This window comes from Kogia breviceps, chromosome 10, assembly GCF_026419965.1.
Source record: "Kogia breviceps isolate mKogBre1 chromosome 10, mKogBre1 haplotype 1, whole genome shotgun sequence".
In the NCBI taxonomy this organism is placed as follows: Eukaryota; Metazoa; Chordata; class Mammalia; order Artiodactyla; family Physeteridae; genus Kogia; species Kogia breviceps.
In genome coordinates, this window is record NC_081319.1 from 82908379 (window position 1) to 82936323 (window position 27945).

Here is a 27945-nt window from a genome sequence, read left to right on the forward strand (position 1 = left end):
CGTATACATGTATATATGCATGTAAAAACTGCTTGGGGAAAAGCTGTTAGAATACGGATCCAATGCATTAACAGAAGTTATCTCTGAGCAGAGGGAGTGAGTGCTTTGTAACTTTTTCTTAGTGTTTTTCTGTATTTTCCTAATTTTCAACAACAAACATGTGTGATTTCAATCAATAATATTACTTAAGTGCTACATAGTGATGTGCATACTTAAACCATACAGAAATAGACTGATACTATCTGTTTGGGGGGCCACTCTGAAGGTTGTCCTGACTTGCTCAGGCTGGAGGCTTCCAGAAGGAACTAAGGGACTTGGGGAAAACTCAGAAAGGGAGGTTGGGGGACTTCCCTGGTGGTCCAGTGGTTAGGACTCTGCTCTTCCACAATAGGGGGCACAGGTTTGATCCCTGGTCAGGGAACTAAGATCCCAAATGCTACACGGCCAAAAATAAAGAATTTTAAAAAAAGGAGGTTGTGAAGACCCCTCTAAGTGTGTACCTAAATTACACTCCATCATTTCATAGTTAATAACTACATAATTCAGTAGGTTTGGAGCACAGGACCACGGGCTGGCTAATCTGACAGCTCCCTCTCCACCATTGAAGCTCTTTCCCTCCTTCATTCTATTGATGATTTGTGTGTCTGTCCTGCCCAGAGTCCCATGAAACTCTAAATCAAGGAAAATGGAGCACAGATTCAAGGTTTCTTTGCCTACTTTTCACACACTGTTCAAAGCATAGTATAAGGAGAACTCATTTCAAAACATGTTAGAAAGAGATGGGAGAAAAAAAGAAATTTTAAAGACAGGGCATCTCAATTCTTCCCATCCTCCTTGGACTTTAGTGAATTTAAAAGAACAAATTACAGCATACATGTGTTCCAAGTGCTTGGAGGAGACTGATTTTTAGTTACTGCTTTGTAAACTGTGGCCAGAGGTTTGATTATTGAAGAATCGATGCTCTAGTGCCATCTGGTGGCGAGCTCTTAGAACTGGCTTGTCTTGTTCCTTTGACTATTTCCTTTGGCCTCAAATGATTCCAATAAGATTAATATATGGGGAATGGAAGGAGAGGAACAAGGTTTTCCTCTCCAACCGTGGTAATGTGAACCTCTGAAAAGCATAAAAATACAACTACCTGTAAACAAATTCACTAGGAACTAGTTCTCAAAATGTAGTCAGTCCCCAGATCAATAGAATCAGCATTGCCTGGGAACTCATTAGAAATGCAAACTATCAGGTCCTGCCTCAAACCTACTGAACTACGATGGTGTGGTTAGGGGCCAGCAATTTGTGTTTTAACACAACCTCCAGGTAAGTCTGATACGGCATTCTTAAGACTGAGAACTATTGCTTTGAGCAACACGGCAGGTAGCTTTTCCTGATAAAAAAAAAAGTCTCACCTCTGTGTCTTCTAAGGGCAGTTAACAATTTTAAGCAAGGAGAGGTGAGCAAAGATGGTTCCCTACCTTGCAGTGATGAGCGGGAGCTCCAAGCCACACCCTGCCAACCAGGAGGTCACACTGTAGACGGGAGGGGATCCCACCACAGAGAGCAATTCCAGCAGATTCCCGCCAGGGCGAGCTGTTCCAGAGTCAGCCTGAGAAACTAGAGACCAATGATCCAATCATTATCAAGTAAATCAAGATGGAAGACCTGCTGTGTGGAAGGTCCCCGCTGGAAAGGCTGAGTTACTCACATCCCAGCATATACTTAAAGCAGAGATTCCTACCTACCTGCTGCCAGGAAGAGAAAAGGAAGAGGAAGTAGGAATTTCGTTGCGAAAGGAAAATGCAAGGTCATGGTATAAGGAGACGATGACTAATTCTACAGCAAAGTTCAATAAGCCCCAAGTCAGCCAAGCATCACTGCCTGTATCATTGGAGGTTCCCACCACGACACCGCCACACATACACACAGCTCATCTATGGCAGTGTGGACTGCCCCCTTTCCTCCTTTTCTTCCCAAAGCCTGGCAGCTCCAGGAACACAAGCTGAACACACAAAGCACATACTAGAGGTACCTGAGTTTTATCCCCAGCATGGCGTCAACATGTGTGCACAGAGAGTGCAAGCTTTAAGATGGACCAGTGTTCAAATCCTTATTTTCCACTTCTATTGGGTTACTATTTGGCTAATCACTATAACCTCTGTACGACTCTGTTTTCTCATTGATAAAGTGGGACTCATGACAGATATCAGTCTGCATGGCAGGGAGAGTTTAGTGGGATGGCAGGTTTAAATGACCAGCAAATATAGTTTAATATCCTCTTTTCCTCCTACCAGGCACCATGTAAAGGCAGCTTCTTTTCCAAGTCTGTACAGTCGAAGCAGTCTTTGCAGGCCCAACGCTGAGCACACCACCAGGCACAGAGTAAGGGCTCAATAAAAGTTTATTTGCTCAGCTGAGTATGGAGTCATTGAAGGTTTGGCTCTGGTGTCAACCATCTCTGGGTTCTAATCTCCCCCACATCCCAGCTGCTTTGAGGCAAGACACTTAGTATCCTGTCAGCTTTGGTTTCCTCATCTATAGAGGGGGATCATAGGACCATCTCATGGGGTTCTGAGAATTAAATGAGAAATATTTGGTAGCTACCACTAGATGAAAATAACTTTCATAGAGGACATTCGGTGGGAGAATATAACCAAGTGTTAAGCTGATCAGATAGATGTCAGACAATTAACTATGAATATGGAGCCCTACTGTGTAGAGTTTATGTTACCATTAAATAATACTCAGAGGAAACCTGTGGCCAGCAGGATGACTGGACAGTGGGAAACAGATGGTTTTACCCGAGCCATCTCCCATCTTTCTTGTCTCTGCCTCCCTGTTCCCCTCCCACCTCACCCTTACATGGCTCCAGATACTGCAGCATTTGGTGGCAAAGCAGTGATGGCAGTGAGAAAGGATTCTGGATCCCAGGATTTGAGGATTTGGGGAGGATAAAGGGAAATGACACCTATTATCCAGTCCTGAGTTTCCCAGTCCAGTCAGTGGGTTCAAGTGCATGCAGTAATGATCCCCTCAGTGCTCTGGGAATCTGGGTGGCTCTTGGGGTCACCAAAGGCCCCAGCCAGCTGTCTTGGGGACCAAGACACTCAGATGGTTACCCCAGCACACCATTTGAATATTATTTTCTGTGTGTCAGAACACAAACAGAGTTTGAAATAAGCAATGACGCATTCTGACCCAGATACCCCCAAAACACTCACATCACTGAAACAGATAAGAGATGGAATTCTGAAGAGCATCAGAGATGATGTATTTTCAGGGCTGAAAGAGAGTTCTCCTACCCCCACCCCCCACCTCCACGCTCCCCTGCCCCCAGCTCTACAACTTCCAGGCAAAAGATTAAAAAGTTGCACACTTGAAAATCAGAATGCAAATGCCCTGTTCCATACTTTTCTCCTTGGAGAGGGAAAAACAGAGAAGCTATGAGAAGCAGGAAAGCCGAGGCCCAGAGTCACAAGGGATTTGACAGAAAAGAGAGAGGGAACAAAGTTGGAAGCCTGGAGGCCCTGCGAGCAAACCACACCATCTGTCTGGGCTTCTGTCCCCAGGATGTGCATCACACGTGGCCTCAAGAGAACCCCTGATGAGCACCTTGCCCTTAAGACACAAGCAAAGCCAGGTGAGAGCGCTGCACCCAAGAGAGGCCAAGGGACTTTGTGCAGAGAGCAGCCAGGCCTGAGCTCTGAGTGATGTGTGAGAGGAACCAGATGGGGAGAAGGAAAGACGAGGCTGTTCTTGTGCGGATGCGGTGACCCTCCAACCCCCACCAGGTCTGTCCTAAGGGTTGTAAATCAGACTTGTGGCCCATTTAGAGGGCCAGATATTGCTGTGTTCCCTATAGCACTTTGTATGACAGATATTAACAGATGGAGAGGTGGAGAAATCCTGCTGGCTTAACAACAGTAATGATAATAGTACTAATAATTGATTACACTTATTGAGCACTTACTAGTCAGGACCCATGATGAGTGCTTTACACTATACTTCAGTTATTCTTCATAGTAATCCAGTGGGGTAGGGCCCTCATTAAGCCCATTTTATGGATGAGAAAACCAAGGCCCCTCAGCAAGAAAGTGGTAATATTGGGGTAAGATCACAGACACCCAAAGCAAGAGAAAGCATTGGAATAAATGGGGGGGGACTAGTTAGAGAGATATAGGGGCCAAGGACACAGAATTCCAATTCCATCTTCTCTCCAGGATCGAGGCAAAAAAGATGGAGAATCATATGTTCTCTCACCATTAATAGAAAAGCAGCCCCTCCAGAAAAGTTTGAAGACGGCATTTGATGGACAGGTCCATGGAGGAGAGTGGATTTGATAATCACCTGTTAGGTTTGTGTCTGCAATAATAATCTCATCCACATAGAACATGCCCATCTCCGGAGACAAAGGTTGGAGATAAATCTGATGAACCAGCACTGGGGAGTTTGCGGGAGGTGGCTGGAGTTGCACGGAGCGATGCACACACGTCTTCCAGAGGTCGGTGCAGGAGAACTGCCAGCTGAAAACAAGTGCAGAGCAGAAACAGGCCTCCTGTGAGCACTGCAGTTCTCTCTCCTGAGAGCCCCAGTTCTCTAACCTGGGCCTGAGGACCACGCAGCCAGGAGACCCAATCCATCATGGCTGCCACGGTACAAGCATCCATCCAAGATGCGCTCAGCTTGGCTGGGATGCAACACGAGTGAATCATGTTTAAGTCCACCATCCATTCATAACAATGTCAGCAGTACTTTCAAATTACAGTATGATTATGTGTCTTAAGCAGATCACCTGTTAGGCTCTACTATCAGGGAAGATTAATACTCTGGACATTTCCAGACTTATTTAAGTTTAAAAACACTTACAAAACCCTTAAGAGATGTGGAAAGACAGCTGAATCAAGAGATCAGGATGCTGAATTATATTCCAGCATCTTTGTTCACTCGCTGAATGAATTTTGGTGAATCACAAATTCTCCGGGCCCCAATTTTTCTCACCTGTAACGTCAAGGAATGTTCCCTAAAATCTATTCCAAATATGGTGGTCTATGATTCTATCCCTATGAGAAATGTCAGACTCCTTCTGGGGAGTATTAGATTCGTAACAACTAAGTGCTCTTAAGTCAAACTTCTTTACCAAATAAAATGTGTTCAGAGCTGAAGTTAGTATCCAAGTCCCCAATATCAGAGACAGTTAGTACCTCCCGTGGGCCACTGTCCCCAGGAAAGCTAGTCAACCCAGCTGGCAGAATTCCCACCACACCTGCCCGCAGATGAGCTACCTGTTAGGGCTGGCCCCCACGAGACTCCAGTCACAGGTGACGTTCTTCTTAACGGTGTTTTGAAAGCCAGTTGTGAAGGACACTGTCACCGTCAGCGTCGTATTCATGTGGCCTTTGTATGCAAGGCACAGCTAGAGACACCAAACAAGTCCTTCAGCTCTGTCACTAAGAAGCAGCAATTCAAGCACTGTTTATCAAGGACAATCTACTCCCTAGAACCTGCCTTGTGCTCAGAGAGACAGCCAGCCCGCTCCTGCCCTCCTGGAGCTTACTGGTCTAGCTGGAGAGACAAATCGTTTAGAGCAAATTGTTATTCATCCAACAGAGGGTTATTCAATGCCTAACGCTGTGCGCGGCCATGAGGATTTTAGAGCATCTCAATTATCAATAGAAACCCCTTGTTGTGACGCCGATGCCTGTGCAACCTTGAGCGAGTCACTGTACCTCTCTGAACCTCACTCCTTAACCCGAATTCACCAGCATCCTTGGCTTCTAACTCTGAGTTAAGTAAAATTATATGGCAGGATTTTTCAACTGCGGTGCTATTGACATTTGGGACAAGATAATGCTTTTCTGTGAGGGGGACTGCCCAGTGCATTGTAGGACGTTTAGTAACATTCCTAGAACCTACCCGCTGGATGCTACAAACACTTCCCCAGTTTGGGTGACCAAAAATGTCTCCACGCACTGCCAATTCTCCCCATGGGGCAAAATCCCCACCACCCAGCGCTGGGAGCCTGTGCTGTAGAGGAAAGGCTGGAAGTCGGGCAGTGCCCTGTCCTGAACCGTTCAGTCCTGGCTCTCACTCTTCCATTCAACTAGGAAAGGACATGAAACCACTACCACGGTTCAGCCACCCCAAGAAGGTTCACTCTGGTTCCCAAACGGCAAGTAAGCTGCGCTCTTTTATGAAGGACAGCAGAGCTATTGACACAAGGATATGAGGGGTATTGAAGGAATGTGTCAGTCCATCCATCAATAACAATAACTATGACAAATAATAAAAACTATCCTAAAATGAGTCCTAATCACTGCCCAAGCACTTTACTGGATTATCTCATATACTCTTCACCTAAATCCTGAAAGGCAAACCTCATTATTACCCATTTCACAGATGAGTAAACTAAAGTAAGACATGGAGGACATGCAGGGTATAGAGTCAGAATTCAAAACCAGAGTCTGACTGTAGAATCGGCGCTCATACCTGGAGAGCAAAGAAAATACTACAGCGTAGAAAAACTTCTATGGGTCTCAGCTAACAGAAAGGCATTTCCATGCAGCAACTAGCTAATGGGAGGACCAGAGGTGTCTGTTCACCCCTGAAACCTAGCATCTCAGCCCGAAAAGCCCTGAGAGGCACAGCAATCACTCTACTGTGCTTCTCCAGGCTCAACCCCAGAGAATAATTCCAATCCCTCCCTACCCACCTCGCCTGCAAGCACGAAGGCTGCTACTTACATGTGTGTACTGATCTAGCCGGTTGCCCTTCTGGGCAGCTGGGGGTGTCAGGACAAGGTGTCGAGGCTGATGGAAGCTGAACCTCCCACAGAAGGGCTCTGTCCCACTGGTGAGGTGCCCATCAGAGCTGGAACTTTCCAGGCCTGGATGCATTTCGAACAAAATAGGAAAATGGGTGTAAATGTTAAATAGAGTTTCCCAACATGTCTGCAGGGAATGGGTTATGGATTCGCCATGACATTGACCCCTCAGCCCTTGGGCAAGCTGGGCAGGGCTCGAAATGGTCAGCTCACCCCCCAGCTTGAAGGCTCCAGACATGAGAAACCCATTGTGTCTGCCCTACAGCATCGAAAATCTATTACCCTTTTCTATGTATACCATGACACAGAAAAACTATTGAGAAGCAAGGAGGTTAAGAGTGTTGACTGTAACTTAGTTCACCTTAGTATTTTTAAACCATACGCTCACATTTTTAGAATTTGTTAGATTACTGTCTTATGTATAATTCCTTTACTTGAGATGCAATTTGAGTTAAACAAGATTTGCACTGTTTTGCTGTTTCCCTGCAATGTCTGTTGCCCATTTCCCACCGTACAGCACGAGACACAGTTCCTTATTCCAGCTCCCCAGCATCCTTGGTTTCTAACTCTGCTCCACCTGACAGCTCGGGAAGGATGCCTTTTCTTTCTCCGATTCCCACACCAATCAGCTCCCTCCCAAGCACTCAGGGTCCGAATCCAGTTTCCATATTTGCATTTGACTCTTAACAGAGTCACCTGGGAGAGGAAATGAAGATTGTTCCCCTTTGACAGAAAAAGAAGAAGAGAAAGAAAGAAAGAACACAAGGAGGAAAAAGAGGGTCGGAATTTGTCAAACCAGAGATCATACCTTGTTCGAATCCCAGCCGGAGTAGGATGTTCGCTGAAACGGGTTCCAGTTTGCATTTAACTGCAAGTAACTCCTCAAGGGCTGTTTGAATCTGTTAAAAAGAAAAACAGGGAATTCCCTGGAGGTCTAGTGGTTAGGACTCGGCACTCTCACAGCCGAGGGCCTGGGTTCGGTCCCTGATGGGGGAACTAAGATCCCATAAGCCACACAGTGTGGCCAAAAAAGAAAGAAAGAAAAACAACCAGGAGTTCCTACCATGGGCAGAAAGACCACCTTTACTTCCCCCACCTCTGCTAAGTGAAGAAGGTTCCCTGGTGGCGCAGTGGTTGAGAATCTGCCTGCCGATGCAGGGGACACGGGTTCATGCCCCGGTCCGGGAAGATCCCACATGCCACGGAGCGGCTGGGCCCGTGAGCCATGGCTGCTGAGCCTGCGCGTCCGGAGCCTGTGCTCCACAACGGGAGAGGCCACAACAGTGAGGCCCATGAACCGCAGAAAAAAAAAAAAAAGAAGGTTCCCACCTGATGGGCCGTGGCATTTGCAGGGATTGGCTGGCTAGAGACATTGTCCCAGGTAAGGAAGAAGTTCCCTGTGCCAGACACCATCAGCATCTGAAAAGTCAAGAGTGATGGGATTAAAGAACATGTCCTCATTGAACCAGGGAGACAACATAGAAACACAGGACATACCTCCCTGGCTTGTTATGTCCTTTTTATTACAATTTCAATTTTTAAACTCACTATCCTCTAGAACTATCTGGAGAACACAAGTGTCATCATGTAATGAAAACTTTTCTTGGAAGAATATACATGTCTATCTCCCCATTGATGCCTGCCCCCCTCCTTCTCTTTAGAATGTGACACCTAAATGTCACCACTGACGGGCCCACTCTCAGCTCTTCTCACCGAGCTCCCTCCCAGGGGTGGCCTGGGAGGGAGAAGCAGCCCCATGCGTGTCACACCCTCTCAGAGGCTGATTCAGCCTCTGCTTTGCTTCCGCTGCATTCCCTGCTGGGCACATCCCACTTTTGTAATGGGGTGAGACCTATCATCTTATACTACTTGTTTTCTCCTTTGTCCTATGGTTCTTCATCTGCATGTTTTACTATTATACCGTAAGCTTTAAGAGGCACAGTCCATATGCAGTCATCCTTGTACACCGAAAAGTGGACAACAAAAAGTATACCAAACACAACACTGTAAATCAACTATATTTCAATTAAAAAAAAGAAAGCACACCAAACTTGTTCAACCAAAATATGGGGCACAACCAAGAGACCCCAAAGGCCCCTGACCCTTACGAAGCAGACTTAGAAAACACAATATACGGGGAAATAGGATCTGAATGGGTCAAAAAGCTATGAAATCTTGTATGTGTTTGCTCACAGGCATGCATACATGAGTGTGGGTGTTAGGGTGACCTTATCTCCTCTCTGGGGAATATGTTTCCAAAGGAAGATTTACCAGGAACTTAAATTCCTGAAACTAAGTCCATAAATCAGGGCAGATCAACAATAAGACTTTGCATTGTTTTTAAAAGTCCTCTCAACCCTATTGGATGGATACCTTATCTCTTTGGCAGCAGTTATCATCACGGCTCAAGTCTCCTGGCTCCCAGCCAGCGATCCTTCCACTAGGCGGGACTATATTCCTTGCAGAGTTCACCCCCTGAACCTAACCCCATGGGACAGGGAAGACACGGAGACCTGGATTTCCGGAAGTCTCTGGGCCCGGGCTTGGATCTGATGCTTCTCCCGGATGTACGTGCTGACCACCTCGGGATTCAGCCAGGTGTTGTGGATCTGGACGCCAATCCTCACCCCACTGCTGGGGGCTCTCCCTCGGTGCTCTGCTTCCAGGTAGTACCTGGCTCCCCCGAGCAGCTCCAGCTTGGGGGTCTTCTGTTGCCAGATCTCTCCACTCCCATTCTGCTCCCAGGAGTCAAACCAGTCAGCAGTGCCCACTGTGATGGAGGCCACTTTCACCTGCACCCCAATCAACACATCAGGACCAGCACTATGAAGCTGCCGGCTCTCTCTTTTCCAAACTGCAAGTGTCTCGACAGCTACTTAACAGGGATTTGGGGGCTGGTCTGCCTTTTCCAGCAAGTGAAGACCTGCGCCTGTGTATGTTTCTCCAGCCGTTCTTCTCTCTCTCTTTCTCAATTACACAGTATTCAGATGAGGCTGGATGGTCCATGTTCAGAGCTGAAACAGACAGCCTGAAACCCTAGCTTTACGTGATGCTGTGGGTAAAGTTGTATGAAGTCCTCTGAGAAACCTAAATGTTACTTGACTGCATCAAAATCTATGATGTTTCTCTAGCCAACTACCAAAGCAATTTCATAGAAGTATATTCATCATTTGAGAGGAAATACTGTGTTTCTTTCTCAATGGCACTAGTTAATTTTGGCTGTTTGTTAAAACACTTTTCCTTATCCTCCAAAGCTGATCAGAAATTTCCTGCATAAAACTAACTACAGCCCTACCCAGAATTAGTGGTAAAGATGCAAGTTTTGGAGTCAGACAAATCTTGGTTTGAATTCTTAATATGCCTCTTATTATCCCAGTGGCCCTGGATTGGCCATTCAATCCTTCTAAGCCTCATTGCCCTTATCTGGAAAACAGAGATAAAGAGACATAGCTCACAAGATTTTGTGAAGGTTAGAAACAAGGTGTATAACAGCTGTAGCATAATGCCCAGCTTACAGTAAGACCTCAATAAACATGCCAAGCTCTCTTTCAACAATTAAAATCATGTCAATTATATCTCAATTTTTTTAAAAAACTTTAATAAAAAAATAAACCCTCCACACACAAAAAAACAAAACGTTAAAAATCTCTGGTTGCTTAATGGCATGTTACAACTGTCACTAGAACATGGGAGCTTTCATTGTGATTGTTTGGGGTTTTTTCAGGAGTTAAGGACTGGGGACCAGAAGAAGGAAAACGAGAGGGAGGTGTATACCTTGGTCCTTGGGTCCTCCGACTGACTGAAATACAGGGAAGCCTGGTTGTCAGCCTGGATCCAGAAAGTGTAATTATTTGTCTCTGGGGCCACAAAGAACCCACTGAGCCGTGCTCTGGAAAGCAGGGGAACACAGAGAAAGAAGTGAGGGCAACCAAGTCCAGAATCACCGACCCAAAAAATGGTGCCCTTGGACCTTGTTTGTCTTTATGGCAATGAGGAAGAAACTCTTGACTCTTGCGCCACGTATTTGGCCAAAGCCCTCTGGATGCAGCTTTTCCTGTGGTGCTTGCCTGGCTCAGTACCTCAGCCCATCTCTTTGCACTGGCACAACTCCCTGAGCAGTCCTGTCGTCTTTGGGAAAGTCGTAGTCCAGCGTAAGTTTGCCTGGAGGCTTAGCGGAGATCACTCACCTAATACAGCCAGTGCAGAGCCAGGCTCTGCACTGATTGATTGAGTAGGAACTCAATCAATAGTAAATATTATTTTCATTATTACAAATAAAGAGAGATCACCAATCAGAGTTTGCACAGATTTGGTCTAGATACAAAGAATACCAAGAATCTTTTCTGATAATAGTTTTGAAAGTAACTGTGTAAAGGTCCATCATGATCATAATTTTTCAATCAATAAATACTTCAGTTTTTCATTTAAAATTTTTGAATTTTATAGAAACAAATGGCAGAAAGAATGGAAAGAGTTACTCTCTGGTTTGTGGCTCCTCGAAATGGCAATTAGAGAGACATACCCTACAGGTCATACCAGACAGTCCAAATATTCTTTTGTCCTTTGAGGTGGCCTGACTCTCCTTGACACTCCTGCACACACTGAATATAGCTGAAAGGTTTTCCTTCGAACATTACTGATGAGCCTCAAAAACTATGACAAAGACACAGTACTAGGTGCCACACACACACACACACACACACACAAAATATATATATATATATATATATATATATATATATATATATATATATATATATATATAGAGAGAGAGAGAGAGAGAGAGAGAGAGAGAGAGAGAGCGCCACTTTAAAACCATGTATACTGGTGGTTAGATATCTAATTAGTATGGCTTCCAAGACAATAGAAACTCTACTCTGTTCAGATTTCCTTCCCTACTTGGTTTTTTCAATGTGTGAAATTCCCTGAACAGAGAACAAAGCCTTCCATTTCACAACTAAATTGAAGTTTTAAATAGCCAAGGGACTTCTCTGGTAGTCCAGTGGTTAAGACTCCATGCTTCCACTGCAGGGGGGCACGGGTTCAGTCCCTGACTGGGGAACGAAGACCCCTCATGCCGTGCGGCATGGCCAAAAAGAAAAAAAGAAAGAAAGAAAAAAGTTCAATAAAATGGCCAAAGCCTTGAAAGAGGTCACAGGTTGGCTAGAGTTCACACTCAGGAGTCATGACCAACCTCTTTGAGAGAGTTTCAAAAGGAGAAGAGATCCATCACACCTAAAGGATTCAGTCACCTGAGTCCACACCTTAGAGCACAGTGTGTCTCCACAATTCTCTAACTTTCCATGTTTTTAAGCCCACATCAAAACATGAGAAATTTTGGCCACATCCTTGAAGGGATTAAAAAGATAAAACTAAACTAAGCAGGAAAAACTTTATCACACTGCAGTCACCACTATAGAAAACAGTGTCTCCAGAGCCCACTGGAGTTTCCCCTGCTATTATACCAGCCATCTGGTTGACCTTTGGCACTGGATAATTGTTCCCGCAGAACTGTCGGCTGCCCAGCCTCTGCTCCCTCATATACCCAAAGGGCAAATTCTCGAGTCTTTCTTTAGTTTCACATCTTAACCACGTTCCTGTGGCAAGTTTTGCCCTGCTTTCTGCCGAGCTTCCTAGACTACCTGGATCAATGTTCTGATGAATAGTCCTCCCCAAAACAGATTTCAAACTAAGCTGTAGAAAATATAAATTTTACCTATTGATCAAAATCTAGTGTGTACCCATAAAGAGCCTGTGGTCCACAAGCGTAACCAACACCAGCTGAGAACAGCGGTCAAACTTTGTTGCTGTTGAATTAGTAGATATTTTAAATTTTCCCCTGAAAATCTCATTGCTTACTTACCTGTCTCCTAGCCTCACCTAGGCCAGTAGAGACACTTGTGATATGGACCCCCACTTTTCCTACAACATACCTGAAAGGTTGCCCTTCCTTTGACCAAAATCCAAACGGAGAGCTGGCATTAGGGACAATCTGCCATCTGTACCCAGGGGTGGCTTCGGTCAGGTCCAAGCCCTCAGCCGCGTATCCAACTTCAAAGAGAAGCCCTCGATTGCCTGTAAGACATGTAAGCCTCATAAGCATCAGAGGGCACTTCTCCCCCAAGCAGGGGAACTGCTTTACTACAGATTACAGAGTGAAGGTGATCCAGGAACTATCTAGAAAGTGAGTCAACTGAGACACAGATGGAGTAGCTATGTGAGATGTTCTATAGATAATACAAATGTTCTAGAAAGTGGAAACTACTGCTTGATGTAGGATTTAAGCTCTTGGAAAGAGAGGCTTGACAAGAAGCGGTAAGGGGAAATATTCTCAGAGGACCAGAAAAGACAAAAGAGCTCTTTTTAATGGGAGTGTCTGGATACGAGAAAATGTAAAAAAGCAAATGAAGGCTCGTGAAGCCAGGACTGGACTTCAGTCTCTTTTAATGTTCAGTTCAGCTTGGGAATTCTATTCTCTAAAACCCTGGGTCCCAGAAATTTGGCAATCCTTAAATTTTTCACAGGTCACGGCCTCAATTTGTAGCCATGGAGCAAATCACGTGACAGGCTGCTATTACATAACATTCTAAATGATGTCGTACTTATTCATTTGTGTGTTTTATATTAAACAAACCCTGAGACCAAAGGCCTATGTGTGATCAATATTGGCTACTAATTGGGGTGAGGGTAAAAGCTCTGGAATCACACATGGGTGCGTTCAGAGTCCAGCTCTGCCACTTAGTCGATGTGTAGCTCTCAGCAAATTGCTTCATGCCTTCGTTTTCTCCTTCATCAAAATGGGGCCAATAGTAAACAGAGATACTGCACTAAAGACTAAGGGAGCTGAGTTATATGTCAGTTATATCACAGTAAAGCTGGGGAGAGAAATAAAGTCAGTTTGACAATTCGGAGGGGAAAAAGACTAAGGGAGTTTAAAATATATACACAAAGAGCCTGAAATATAGTAAGTACTCAATAAAGGATAGCTAGGGTAGTTATTATTATTTTAAACTACTATTGTTATTCCTTGTTAAATCCTAAGAAGGGAAAACAGATAAGGAATAAGCATAAAAATAAGAGCATATTTTAACATACTATTTGAGGTTTCTTAACCTCAGCAGTATTAATATTTGGGGCTGGATCACTCCGTTGGAAGGGCTGTCCTGTGCATTGAAGGATGTTCAGCAGCACTTCCAGCCTCTACCCACTAGAGGGCAGTAGCACCACCATCCCAGGTGTAAGGACCAAACATTGCCAAGTGCCCCCTGCAGGCCATTGAGAACCACTGCAGTACATGATCCTTTGTCTTCTGTTACAGAACACAAGTCCGTGTGCCCAACACAGTGAGGCCAAACAATACCAAAACTTCGCAGTCTGGGGCAGAGGAAGGTTTATTGCAGGGCCATGCAAGGAGAGGGGTGGCTCATGCCTTCAAAAAAAACCCCAAACTCCCCGAAAGCCTTCAGCAAAGCCCTTTTATAGGAAAGGTGAGGGAGGGGCGCAGTTATTTGTTGCAAACTACTTGGTGTCAGGTCCTTTGTTCTTGAAGTCAGGTCACGGTCAAGTAACGATGTTTCTGTACATCCCTACCAAACAAATGTTATTCTCTGTTCTGACAAGAAAGGACAAGGTCCCAAGGCTCAACCTTCTCCCTCCGAGGTCCAAGCCCAGGCTAGGAGGAGGGGGTCCCTTGGCGGGCTGGTTACCCTGCCCGGAAGGGTTCGTCCAGCACCCAGTCTGGGTCCTCCCACCAGTGCCCCAGCCCGGCTGACGAGGCAGCTCTCAGCTGGCGGCACCCTCAGGGCCAGGTCCCCAGACCCCGCCCAGCCATCACCACTGAGGGAGCCAGACGCCCTCAGGCTCCTAAGGCTGCCCAAACGGGGGCCGAGGTCCCTCAGACCGGGACCCCTGGAGACCGCCACTGTCATTAGGTCACAGAGGTGGGGAGAGGGGAGAGGTTCGCTGCCGCCTCAAGGCCTGGGCCCGGCCAGCGCGCGGCCAAGGCGAGGGCTCTGGAGCCCTGCAGGACACAGCCCTCAGCCTGTCCCAGGGCCCCCAGGCTCACCCACCGGCCCAAGTCCACAGGGCCTGGAGGGCCCCAGGGAGAAGGCCGAGAGCCGCCTCTCACCGCACTCTGCCCCACGGACCACCATGAGACTCGCCGGTGGCAGGGGCGGACCGCGCTCACTGCCTCGCACTAAAGGTCTCGCGATAATGGTCGCCTGCTAACAGCTGCCCGCCCGCCCCGCCCCATCACACTTCCATGGAAGAAATGTCAAAAGCGCTGCAGAAAGGACGTTATCAACCATCAAGAAAAGCTGTGTTCAGGAAATTCCTCTACCGCAATGCCAGTAGCTAGAGCAGGCGCCCTCTTTCCTGACTCTGGAAGCGCATTCTCTCCATCACTTGCTTCGTACAGTAGTTTTGTTTCCTTGGATGGGAGCTTTCCCTGAGTAAAAACCGCAGATCGGGGGACCTGGAGAATTCCCAGCGAAAGCTTTGCATGTGTTTTCACACCCGAATGGCCTTTCTTTAGATAGGTTTCTCCCCTGATGAGATTCAGGAGACAAGCTCCCTGCCTGTGGATTAACGGTGAAGATAGCCCTTGCGGGGCACATAGGGCTCCAACTGACAGCCCGTAATCCAGGCTGCCCAACACGCCAACTGCCCTTCGTCCCTAACTAAGCCTGAGCTCCTGTTCTAACGCTTTCCAGAAAAGTGCTCCCGCGGTGCGCTTGCAATCTGCAGCCGTGGAGTAGAAGGTTTAAACAAACACAGAAGGACAGATGGAACCTGTCCCCTTGCCCCCTCCATTTCTGTCCACTTCAGGGGTAACCTGGTGGCCCCATCACAATACATCTCTACTTTTCAGAGTAGCAGACAGTACCCACAGGGGAGAAGAAACTACATTTAAATGCACCCCATTGCACCCCACCCACCCTCCACCTCATCTAAAGCTGTCCTATGAACATAGAAGACATGGTCTGAAGCTCTGTCTTCTTAAATAGTGGGCAGGAGGGCAACTGACCCAGAGGATGGAGGAGGCCGCTCAGGGGTTTCCACCAGTCACTATAGCAACATCTTGATGGCAGCTAGGCTTCCTGGATCGTGGTTTCCACTGAACCGCATTGGTCATTCAGCCGGCTGGGGCTAGGAGTGTTGCCAAGCATCTGAGTAAAGCTAAGAGCCTCTCTGAAGTGAAAGCTCTGACTCAGGACCCAGGGCTCACTGAGCAGCCAGTCAAACAGCTGAGACTGACCACATATCATAGACCAGCCGTGGAGACTTGCTTACCTGCCTGAGGAGCCGAGAGTCTTGCCACTTTACCTGGAGCTCTAGTGGTGCACTCAATCCTCCTGGGAGATACGTGTCTAATATCACACAGAATGCCTGAGGGGGACATTTAAATTAGATACAGATGTCAATATCAGTGGAGATACAGATGTGGCAGGACAGAGGACCACACTGAGGTAGACAGGCTCCTGTTCCAAGGCAAAGGGCCAGAAGCGGAGAGTAGAAAGAAAGTTGTCACCTCAGTGGAAGGAGGCAAGAAAGGGGGAGTGCAGAGCAGTAGAACACAGGGCTGCTCAGAATAATCAGGAAGAAAATGCCTTGCCATGCCGTTCACTGGAGATGAATTGAGCTGGGGAGAGGAAATGACAGGAGAGTGTGAGGACATTTTCATGCATCCTTGGTGTCACCAAATAGAGGAGCATCCCACTAGACAGAACAAAAGGTTCTAGAAATGTTCTCCACAAAAGGGTTTGCTAAGGGGGCATTCCAGAAGAATCTGCATAGCAAAAGCCTGCCCATTCTTACTTATTCAGACAGAGCTAAGGGGAGGGAGAGGGGTCACCTTTTAGAAGGAGTAGACCTTTGTGAAGACGCAGCTGTGCTTTTCCTTCTCTTCCCTCCCAAGATGGGGACACCTGAGGGACTTGCCCATGAGTTGTGAGTGTGTCTGCAGCAGGACACCCTGTTTCTGTTACATGTTTGCCAAGCTGCAGGACCAAAACACCCCCCAACCCCTGCAGCTGTAAACACAGGTCAAAGACCTCAGAACAGGGTCCCATGATGAGTTGGAAGAGGCACATATTGCTTCCCCCTTATCCTCTCCAGGCCGTAAGAGACACATAATATCCTATGGCATTTAAATCTATGAACTCTTTTCAGCCATTTCAACTTAGTTACCTGCAATGGTAACCTGGGCAGGATTGTCAAAGAAGTCCCCTGTAATTGTGAGGTCTGTTCTTCCCCCAAGGCTCCCAGTTTCTGGAAACACAGATAGTATTTCTGCAAGAGGGGAAAAAAAAGTAAGCTTCCAAATATAAACCAGGATGTGAGCCAGATAATAATATAATCATAGAAGCTATCCATAATTTATTTCTTACTTTAACTTTCTAAGACCAGCAACAGCTGTAATTTTTTTTCTAGTAATAGTCATTTAAAAGTGCATATAATAAGAAAAGGATTCACATATAACAATATGGATAATAATATATATTATACAGGATCAATATCTGAAAGGATGGGAAATGCAGTCACTCATGCTATCAGCACAAGTCCCTGTGTACCATGATGCTTCCTTAGGAACTCTGTCTCCTGACCTCAAGGACTCTGTTTACACATCACAGAACAGTAGGTTACACTTTATGGAGGAATCAACTCTGGATGCACCAGGCGAGGTCTCAATTTACCCATATGAGTCTGTAATTCGCTCTAAGCAAAAGAATGAGTTACACTGTCATATGCCACAAATCCCCAAGCATTTAACTTTTTCTGATCCTTCCCCCTCCTATGATCAAACTCGGAGAGTTCTAAGTTTCTTCTCCGCAAGGGGAATGAGTAGTCATGTTCTCTGATAAACTGAAGGTACAAAGAGGCTAATTATGAATGGTTACCACTTCAAAATAAAACCAAGGGTCAAAATTCAGCTTTGACAGAGGTAGGCTACCTAGAGGGTGAATGGCATTGGCCCCATGACTTAGGAAATTTCTTGCACTTTTGGCAAAGGTAGACTCTGCTGCCTCTGGAATCCGAACTAACCTTACAGACATTTTTTTAAGTGGTTTTGGGACTGTATTCAAGCTGAGAATCTAGCACTCGTATTTAGTAGCCAGCTTTCTACTACTGGACTGAGTTCACGATTTCATGCAAGTTTCCAGTTTTCAGATTTTTTTTTTGTATGAAGATTTACTCATCAGATAGGAATACACAAACTTAGCATCTGTATCAGCAAGTCATAAATTGTTGAATGAATGCTCAGAGATGAGATGTTAAAATAACTGCAAAGATGTGCTTTAGATTTTTCGTGCCATCTCTTTTCTGTTACTCTTTTAGAACAAAAAACAAGGATGGCTCCCCTTTCTTTTATTGTCTATATCCCTAGACTTTGTATAAAAATCTATGATCAAGCCTCTTTTAATATAGTAACTAAAGTGGACACTCATACAGCAACCTATTCTCATACAAAACCAAAGGGCCATCCATGACTTCAGGGACAGCTTCAGTTGTTAATGGTCACAGAGAAATGGCCAGAGAGAAGGGACGGAGGGTCCAAGGTCCAGGGCCGAGTGAGGGGAGGGGTGAGAAATACACGATGAAGGGAAATGGTACCTGAATACGTCTGGTACAAGAAAAGGTCCTGCTTAGCACTGACCAGCCATGCATCCTTGTGTACCATTGACCTTCAAAAAGACAAAATTGTGTTTTGGATGAAAACTGCATCTGGGATTACATTTTTTAAATTGATTGCCTGAAAGAAAGATCACTAACTTTAGTGATCTTTAAAGCTGTTCCGATACCAGCTCCCTGTGATGACTAGAGAATGCCAATGCGGCAAAGTTTGTTTTCTGATCTAGAAAATTATATGGGAATAATAATAATTACTTTACAGAGTGTGACTAGCATTACATGGAATAATGAACGTGAAAGGACCTGGTATGGAGCTGGCCTGTGGAAGATACTCAATAGATATTAGTTTTAGTCCTTCCTAAAAGAGAGACAGGGACAGAGAGAGACAAAGAGCAAATCTCTCTACTTTGGGCTGTGTCACTATCTTCACAATGAAATTAATATCAGCTAGACAATGCCCTTTTCAGGAAAACACTGACAAAGGACATAGTGTCAGAACATGAGGTAAGGCAAGGAGAAATCCAGAATCCTAATTGATCTCTCCAAAGCACTATGAAATCTGGACGCTTTCCACCTTGAAGAAGGCATTTCCTGGAATGATACAAAGCATTTTATGGAACTGTACTGTTTTAAATTTCCAGTATTATGAAATTATTTAAGAAGCAATTCCCCAAGTTCTGTACCATTATCCCACTGAACCATTTACATTGCTTCAGAATGAGTGCATAGGACACAATTATATTCACCCAGGTTAAAAAAAAAAAAATCACGTGGGTACGTGGGGTTGCATTACACTACTCTATTTGGGTACATTTAAAATTTTCCATTATAAAAGGTTAAAGAAGCTAAGCAAGACAAAACAGCAGACAGTGTAAGATAAAGATAAATTTGCTTCCTCCCAGTTACTTACTTTCCTTTGTTAAAAACTGAGAAACTAACATTCTGGGAGCCTGTAACAAAAAGAAACAGACATTAATACAGGAACCTGCACAAACTGCCTGGACCAGGTCACTGCTACCATAAACCCAAGGACTCTGGCGATCACCAAGGTACCACCCACACGTTAATTTCTTTAACAGTGCCCCAAATAAACACGTTCCAGACTCACACCATCAGCGATGGTGACTTCTAACCGTAAAAGGATAAATGTAGAAGCACAGAGCAGGTAAGGGCAGGCTTGGAGTTAGACCAAGCATGATAAATCCTGCTCCACTGGTTACTAGGTTCAACTTTCTCACCTGTAAAGCAAAAACAATTCCACCAGCCTCCAGGTTTATATATGAGGATTAATTTAGTTTATATTTAAGTTGCTTCATATAGTGTCTCTCAGGGAGTTCTCAGCAAATGGCAGTTATTATTATCATCCTCAGGAGAGCCAATTCTTTTCTTTTTTCATCTTTATTGGAGTATAATTGCTTTAAAATGTTGTGTTAGTTTCTGCTGTATAACAAAGTGAATCAGCTATATGCATACATATATCCCCATATCCCCTCCCACTTGAGCCTCCCTCCCACCCTCCATATCCCACACCTCTAGGTCATCACAAAGCATTGAGCTGATCTCCCTGTGCTATGCAGCAGCTTCCCACTAGCTATCTATTTTACATTTGGTAGTGTATATATGTCAATGCTATTCTCTCACTTTGTCCCAGCTTCCGCTTCACCCCTGTGTCCTCAAGTCCGTTCTCTACGTCTGTGTCTTTATTCCTGCCCTGCCACTAGGTTCACCAGTACCATCTTTTTTAGATTACATATACATGTGTTAGCATACAGTATCTGTTTTTCTCTTTCTAACTTACTTCACTCTGTATGACAGACCCTAGGTCCATCCAACTCACTACAAATAACTCAATTTCGTTCATTTTTATGGTTGAGTAATATTCCATTGTGTATATGTGCCACATCTTCTTTATCCATTAGTCTGTTGATGGGCATTTAGGTTGCTTCCATGTCCTGGCTCTTGTAAATAGAGCTGCAATGAACATTGTGGTACATGACTCTTTTTGAATTATGGTTTTCTCAGGGTATGTGCCTAGTAGTGGGATTGCTGGGTCATATGGTAGTTCTATTTTTAGTTTTTTAAGGAACCTCCATACTATTCTCCATAGTGGCTGTATCAATTTACACTCCCACCAACAGTGCAGGAGGGTTCCCTTTCAGGAGAACCAATTCTTGAGATCGTTTTTTTCCAACACAGAGAAAGACTTTAAAATTCTGTTAACGTCTCACACAGACCAATGTAGTTGCCTTCCACACGGCACTGCAGAGTCCCAAGACCATGTTCTTCCTGAATAGGATAGCTAGGGAAAGAATCGAAAAAGGTAAGAGGTAAGAATTACCAGACAATTCAGTTCAGAAGCTCTGGCTCTTTAGCCAGGAAAGAAAAAAAATTAATAAAATAAAATATAAAATAAAATAAAACAAAACTGTAACTAGAGTTATCATCAATACCAGTCAAACACACAAAATTTTGCCTACTCCTAATCTCCATTGGGTCCTTTCTTTCCAAAATCTATTTTATACAAGGACAGCAAGATCCTTATCCCCCCAAAAAAAAATCTATTAGCAAGTGTGAACTGAAACAGAACAATTCTGAGCAATCAAATGTAAGAAACCACATTATAGAATTTGGCTCTACTAAACGCTAGTCCACAAAGCTAAGCCATAGGGTATAGAAGGTTAATCCACTCAGTCCAAAGGGAAGTGAAAATCCAGCAAAATGTTGGTTATCTGAACTACAAGCACATAGACACTCATTTTCTAAATTTTCCTTGTAATTAATAAATAACTGAATATTGAAAAGTTAGTTGTTTTCTCTCTGGCTAGTCGCTACAGTATAGTGGTTAAGAGGATGAACTTTGGAGGCTAGTTAGCGGGCCCAGGTTGAAACCCGAGCTCTGCCACTTGCTCTTTGTGAGACATTGGACAAGTTACTTAACCTCTCTGTGCCTTGGTTTCCTCGTCTTTAAAGTGAGACTAATAACCATATGTACTCACAAGGTTATTATTTGCCTTAAATGTGAAACCGTTAGTGCAGTAAACACTTCATAAGTATCAGCTATTTGTTTTCAAGAAAGCTTTCAGAACCCACTTCAAGCTGCATTGTGAATCAATTACTGTGTCTTTTCTAGGAAGTCTAAAGATGAGGCAGTCAACAGTTATGGGTGATTTATATTAAAAGTAGATGTGTATGTGTGTGTGTGTGTGTGTGTGTGTGTGTGTGTGTGTGTGTGTGTGTGTGTGTGTGTGTGTGTGTGTGTTATGCCCATGTGGGAGAACCTAAAAGCATACATGCTGGCAAGAAAGGCACTCACCGGCATCCTGTCTGTCTGTTTACAAGAGAACAAGGAGTGACCCATTTGTCTCCCTGAGCTTCCAACATCAATGGGCTGGATACAAAATAGAAACAACAGACACAAGTCAAGAGTGAATGCTCTCAACAAACATTATTGGAAAACCCCAGAGGAAACACACTGTTATGAACATTCATCTCTGAACTTATGGAGCATTAGTGCAGGTGGCTGGGGACTGTCCCCCAAGGAGATACTAAATCAGACCCTCAGCCCAAGAGCAGGGTGCATAACACTGGTCTGTGGGCCACAGTTTCACACCACAGAGGGAGCACTGCCCCTTTCCTGAAAAATCTTCATCATCTCCTCCTTGGCTATACTGGGTTCACACAGAGCCATGCAGGAGTTTGTGTCTTTGTTCCCCCTTGCAAAGGCTGTATCCCAGACCAAGGCTGTGATGGGAGCAACTATTGAATATGGCATATCGTCAAGGATGTACTTGGGGCTTCAATCCTCCACAGGAAGAGTAATTTCCGTTCAAGACAAGTTGACCATTACAGTAAGTCCCCTACATACGAACGAGTTCCTTTCCAAGAGCACATCCGTAAGTCCAATTTGTTCTTAAATCCAACAAAGTTAGCCTAGGTACCCAACTAACACAATCAGCTGTATAGTACTGTACTATAATACTTTTCACACAAATAATACATAAAAAACAAACACAAAAAATAAAGAAAATGTTTTTAATCTTACAGTACAGTACCTTGAAAAGTACAGTAGTACAGTCCAACAGCTGGCACACAGGGGCTGGCATTGAGTGAACAAGCAAGAAGAGTAACTGCCTGGAGGAGGGCGAGGAGGTGGGAGATGGTAGAGCTGAAGGATCGTCAGCAACAGGAGACGGAGGGCAAGCTGCAATTTCACTCATGCCTGACATTGATGGCACTGGTTCTGGTTCCTTGCTGGAACCAGATGCACGTTCGCATCTTTGAAAGTTCGCAACTTGAAGGTTCATATGTAGGGGATTTACTGTATATATATATATATATATATATATATATATATATATATAGGCTTCACCATGTGGCTTGCAGGATCTTGGTTCCCCATCCAGGGATCCAACCGGGGCCACAGCAGTGAAAGTGCTGAGTCCTAACAACCGAACCACCGGGGAATACCCTGGCCATTATTTTATGCCAGAAATGTAGATCCTGAAAGTTTGTCAAATCACGTTCTTTTCAACTAGAACAGAATCAAAGGTTTGGAGCAGAACATGAGGATCCCCCCATTCTGTCCAAGGGGTGGAGGAAATATTAGACACAGAATGTAGCATCTCTCAACAGAGCATCTAATGAATTTGTGTTCCTTCTACCCTATAAATCCTCACTATAATTGCTTCATACATTGAGTAACCACTGTTCCTTCCCACAAACACCTCAGCTTCAACACTTTCCATCCCGTCCTCCCCTTTCCCTGGCAAGGATGATTTACTAGTACCACTTTGCACGTTAAAAGTCTCCAATGAAAAAAGTCATGTTGGCATCCTAATCATTCCCAGAAAACATTAAAAACTCAATGGCTTTCACAAATAACATATGATGTCACTCATATGTGGAATCTAAAATATGACACAAGTGAACTTATCTACGAAACAGAAACAGACTCACAGACATAAAGAACAGACTTGTGGTTGCCAAAGGGGAGGAGAGGTAGGAGAGGGAAGGATTGGGAGTTTGGGATTAGCAGAATCACTTTGCTGCACAGCAGAAATTAACACAATATTGTAAATCAACTATACTTCAGTAAAATAAATCTTAAAAATAACTCAGTGGCTTTCAGTAACTCTTCCACATATTCCTCTGATCACACCAACAGAAATTCTATATACACAAATGTATAACAAACAAGGATGTTAGAGAGGTCTTTTGAGTTCACACGTCATTATAAAGAATTTATTTCAGCCTGAGAAACAAGAGGGAGAAGGGGAAGAATCAAGAAAGAAAATCCACAGATGCAATTACAGTACAACTCACACTGCGCCCAGAGTGACTCGTTGTCGGTAAATAAATGGACCAACTTAATCGACCAGTCGCAATTACATTAACCAAGTTTGTTGAAGCCCAGCTCACGAGGGACTGTAAACCGTAAAGAGGAAAAGAGGAATTCCGTGCCAGCTGCTTACAATTTATTGTTATCGGGGAAGCTGGTCTCAGGAATCAATCCAGCATATCTGTCACTAGCTGAACACAGAAACAAGCACACACTTACCTATGAAGGTACTCCGCATCAAAATCAAAGGTTTCTGAGCTTCCGGTGATAATCCAGCCATACACATGTATAAGGTTGCCTGTTTGAAAAAGATTTTTTTTCAATTAATCTATTTAGCTTACACTCTAAATATATAACGTAAACTGTATTTCTCTTTTGTTACCTCTACTCAAAATGGCCAAGCTGGCCATGACTCAGAATATTAATACATTTTTATAAACTGTACAACAGGAAAAGATCACCAAGTATAATCCACTCATCGATATTAAATATCAAAGAGGCAAAAATAATGAATCATTGCCATTGTGGACTTATTCATGTATGTATGGAGCACAGAACGAATATCAGGGCTTCTTCACAGTCCCAGGAAGGGAGGCAGGGAGGGGCCAATTTAAACACACTGCCTTGTTCCACTCTCTTGACTGTGTGTAGACCATCTACCCACACGGGATTTAAAAAGAATATTCTTTAGGGGTGCTCCATGCTTCATGAGACTTTCCTCTGGACACATATGATAAGAGGAAGTTCGTATCACACAATCTGGATAGATATTCAAAGATACTAAACTTCTTTCTGTATCTCAGAGTACAAAAGATGAATGTCATGGATGAATCAAACGGACAGGAAGTCAGAAAGAAGAGCACGAGAGAGCAGCAGAGTTATGGCTTAAAGGATGGGTTACTGCACATGCAATTAATTCAGCAAATATGCTCACGTTCAAAGAGCAGGCAAAATGAGGATCCAAAGACAGTTGGCATCTGCCTTGTCCACTGATAAATGGATGACTTCCACTGCTGGGTCTCCTCTATGCACTGTGTAGGGATTCCCATTGGGTAGCAGGTTTTTCCTTGATACTGACCTCTTTCGAGTTCATAATAATGGGGACGCAGGCATCAACAACCCCCTTTCATCAGGGGGAACTCTCAGCATTACCCCCACCTTCTCTGCTCAGAGGATCTGGGAAAGAAATCTAGAGTAGCCCCTTCTCAGAAAGAGTTTGGGGCCCATACCTGATGCTACATGAGTTGCTTTCCTCCAGAGTTGAAAAACACCTAAATTCAGTTCCACAGAAATGCACAAAGCAAGGTTTTCAGCAAACACACCAGAGCGAGTGAAAGTTCACCACACAACCCCACAACGTGGAAGTGTGTGCCTTCCAAGTCATTACGGAATTTAACCATCAAGGCTGTACTCTTCCAGCATCACAACACTGAGAGGTAAGAGAGGTGTTGGTTAATGAGGCAAAACCTCACAAATAGACGAGAAGAGGGCATCTTTGAGGCTCATGAGGTCACTGAATTCAGAGGACTTTGGGTCTCTTCATGGCTACACTTCAGGCCACGAAAGAACATGAGCAAGAAGTAATGCTTCCCTATATCCTGTGCATGTGTTTTATTAATAGGAAGTGACTTTTATCTGCAGTCATTGGATGACTGGCCCTAAAACAGTGGAAACCTTCCAGGAAGTATGGCGGACCCTGGACCAGAGAGCGGGTAGAAAGAGAGGAAGTTCAGTGACTTAGACAAAGGTTGTGGAACTGGCAGAAGCCCAGAGTCTGAAGGTCTCGGCTACTGTTGCCAGCCAGCAAAATAATTCTTCATTTTACTAGGGCTAACCGACAGATTTCCTGGCTTTGGCAGGCATGATTTCTACAAGTGATGGGCACAATTTTACAAACGAATAACAGGTTATAGAAACTAGGAATTCCTGGGAGTTTTTGTTTTGTTTCTAAACAAAGAAGCCCAACAAACAGCAGCTGACAAATGGCTAAGCCAGACCGTGTGCTGGTCGGCGAGGGGGGACTCCGCCTCACAGTGGAGGACTGTTAACCGCATATGGGAATTCAGCGGCTCACAAAACAGCTCTCCTGTCTCTGCCACCTCCCCCATTTCCCTGCCTGCTACTCTGGGCAGGCTTCCCAAAGGAGATGAGACTAATCGTCTGGCAAGCGATTTCAAAGATGCAGCCTTGTGGATCCTGCCCGAGGGATCACTCCAACCAGCCCAGCCACCAACCGTTCTCCCCGAAGGTGGAGGAGACAGTGTGCAGAACTCAAACCGGGCGGGAGAAAGGGGCTTGACAGATCTGGGTGCCAGCTGATGCCCCATGTCACACCTCGCACGGCGGGCTTTCCTCCTCAACCCTCACCCTAACAAGGCTTCTGCCATCCAAACGAGAGTTTTCTAACAACACCGGAGCAGGGGCATACAAAATGACGGCATGTGACTTTCACAGACCACAGCTCTTTTTAATAAAACATGATCACCTCTTGATTATTCAGATGAATGGAAAGGAACAGATCTGCGAATAACAGGCCTTAATAAGACAAGGCCGAATTCATATTCTTCAGCATGTAATTTAAATACACACATACATCATCTGTGTCTATACACACACACACCAAAAGTACAGACACTTCAGTGACTCAGATTCATTTTGACATTCTTGAACCGTTCGAAACGACTAGATCAGTTTATGCATTGAGATGCAACCACATGTAAAAATTGAGCAACTTGTATTCCCATACTTATACCATCTGGAAACCCTGAACAAATAAAACCTGAAAATGATGTAGGAATTTGTCAAGAATCAGACAGCAAATTATATGTGATCCCAGCTCGGTTTACTATTTAGTTTTAAGGCAGGCTTGGCAGGTCCTGAACCTGTTTCTTAGTTGCAACTCCTTTTACGACCACCCTCCCAGCGTTCTCTCTCTTCTTTTCTATCCTCCTAGTCTCTGCATGTAAGTGTGCTCTCTAACTCATAAACAAACCCTGAGGGTCAGGACCAAGGTTAATGGCCTTCCAAGTGGTACCCAACTTGGCTCAACGCAAAATAAAATGTAAAGTACATGGGCCCACTCTGGAATCTGACTGTCTGCATTCAAATCTCAGCTGTACCACTCATTACGACTTTAGGCAAAAAACTTAACCTTTTGGTACCTCATTTCCTCACCTCCAAAATGGAAATAATAATAGTTCCTATATCATCAGGTGTTGTGAGGATCTAATGAGATAATATAAATAATAAAGCTTAGAACAGAACCTGACTCCCAGGAAGGGTCAATAAAGGTTTGTTATTATGTGGATGATTATAAAGTTAGGGGTGATGATGATGACTATATTCTCCACTCTCCAGCTACACCTGGTTTGATTTTGCCTCTTTTTCTTTCCATGTTAAGATTCCTTTGGTTATCAGTGAAGTAATAGTGCAAAAGTGCCCAGAGGTGAAACCAAACCAGGTTAAAAATAAACCAGAGATTGACACTTATTTTCAAATCAGCATCAGAGAAGCCGTTAAAATTTCCTATTTATAGAAACCATCCACCTGGGTAGAAGAGTTTTCAATAAGCTTCAGCAAAGGGATTTTTTTTTTTTTTTTTTTTTTCGGTACGCGGGCCTCTCACTGTTGCGGCCTCTCCCGTTGCGGAGCGCAGGCTCCGGACGCGCAGGCTCAGCGGCCATGGCTCACGGGCCCAGCCGCTCCGCGGCATGTGGGATCCTCCCGGACCGGGGCACAAACCCGCGTCCCCTGCATCTGCAGGCGGACTCCCAACCACTGCGCCACCAGGGAAGCGCAGCAAAGGGATTTATATTTATTGCTATCTTAATAGGAGATTTCTTACCTGGAACTCCACTTGGTGGATTAACTTGGTAAACAATGGGTGTCTGTGCCCTGGAAAACTGTTTAGAAAATGTTATCACAGTGAGCGTTTCATTAGAACATCACAGCCACATACACAAGAAGCCTAAGTCATTCCTCACAGAGCATTCATCTAAGGCAGCATGTGGTTGCATTTCCTCAAATCACCTTACATCTATCTCCTTTCATCTTCACGATATTTCTGTGAAGTAGAGATAACAGACATTGTTATAGTTCTTCCATAGATGAGCTCAAGGGAATCTGATCAAGGTCATATGTCTTCCCTGCACCATATCACTCA

At 44.6% G+C, this 27945-nt stretch overlaps 1 protein-coding gene across 1 annotated transcript in view; it reads right to left on the reverse strand.

Moving 5' to 3' along the window:
- The window catches only part of PKHD1 (PKHD1 ciliary IPT domain containing fibrocystin/polyductin), a 420109-nt gene that overhangs the window by 383444 nt on the left and 8720 nt on the right, over window positions 1-27945 (reverse strand). Inside the window, exons 5-21 of the mRNA XM_059075914.1 lie at window positions 27628-27685; window positions 24003-24081; window positions 21759-21833; window positions 20680-20744; window positions 19356-19395; window positions 18428-18498; window positions 17003-17104; window positions 16106-16201; window positions 12745-12886; window positions 10586-10700; window positions 9325-9603; window positions 8141-8230; window positions 7620-7710; window positions 6732-6874; window positions 5274-5404; window positions 4339-4514; window positions 1470-1608 (exon numbers count right to left, since the gene is read on the reverse strand). Coding sequence (XP_058931897.1) covers window positions 1470-1608; window positions 4339-4514; window positions 5274-5404; window positions 6732-6874; window positions 7620-7710; window positions 8141-8230; window positions 9325-9603; window positions 10586-10700; window positions 12745-12886; window positions 16106-16201; window positions 17003-17104; window positions 18428-18498; window positions 19356-19395; window positions 20680-20744; window positions 21759-21833; window positions 24003-24081; window positions 27628-27685 — 1892 coding nt within the window. The remainder of the gene's footprint in view (window positions 1-1469; window positions 1609-4338; window positions 4515-5273; window positions 5405-6731; window positions 6875-7619; window positions 7711-8140; window positions 8231-9324; window positions 9604-10585; window positions 10701-12744; window positions 12887-16105; window positions 16202-17002; window positions 17105-18427; window positions 18499-19355; window positions 19396-20679; window positions 20745-21758; window positions 21834-24002; window positions 24082-27627; window positions 27686-27945) is intronic.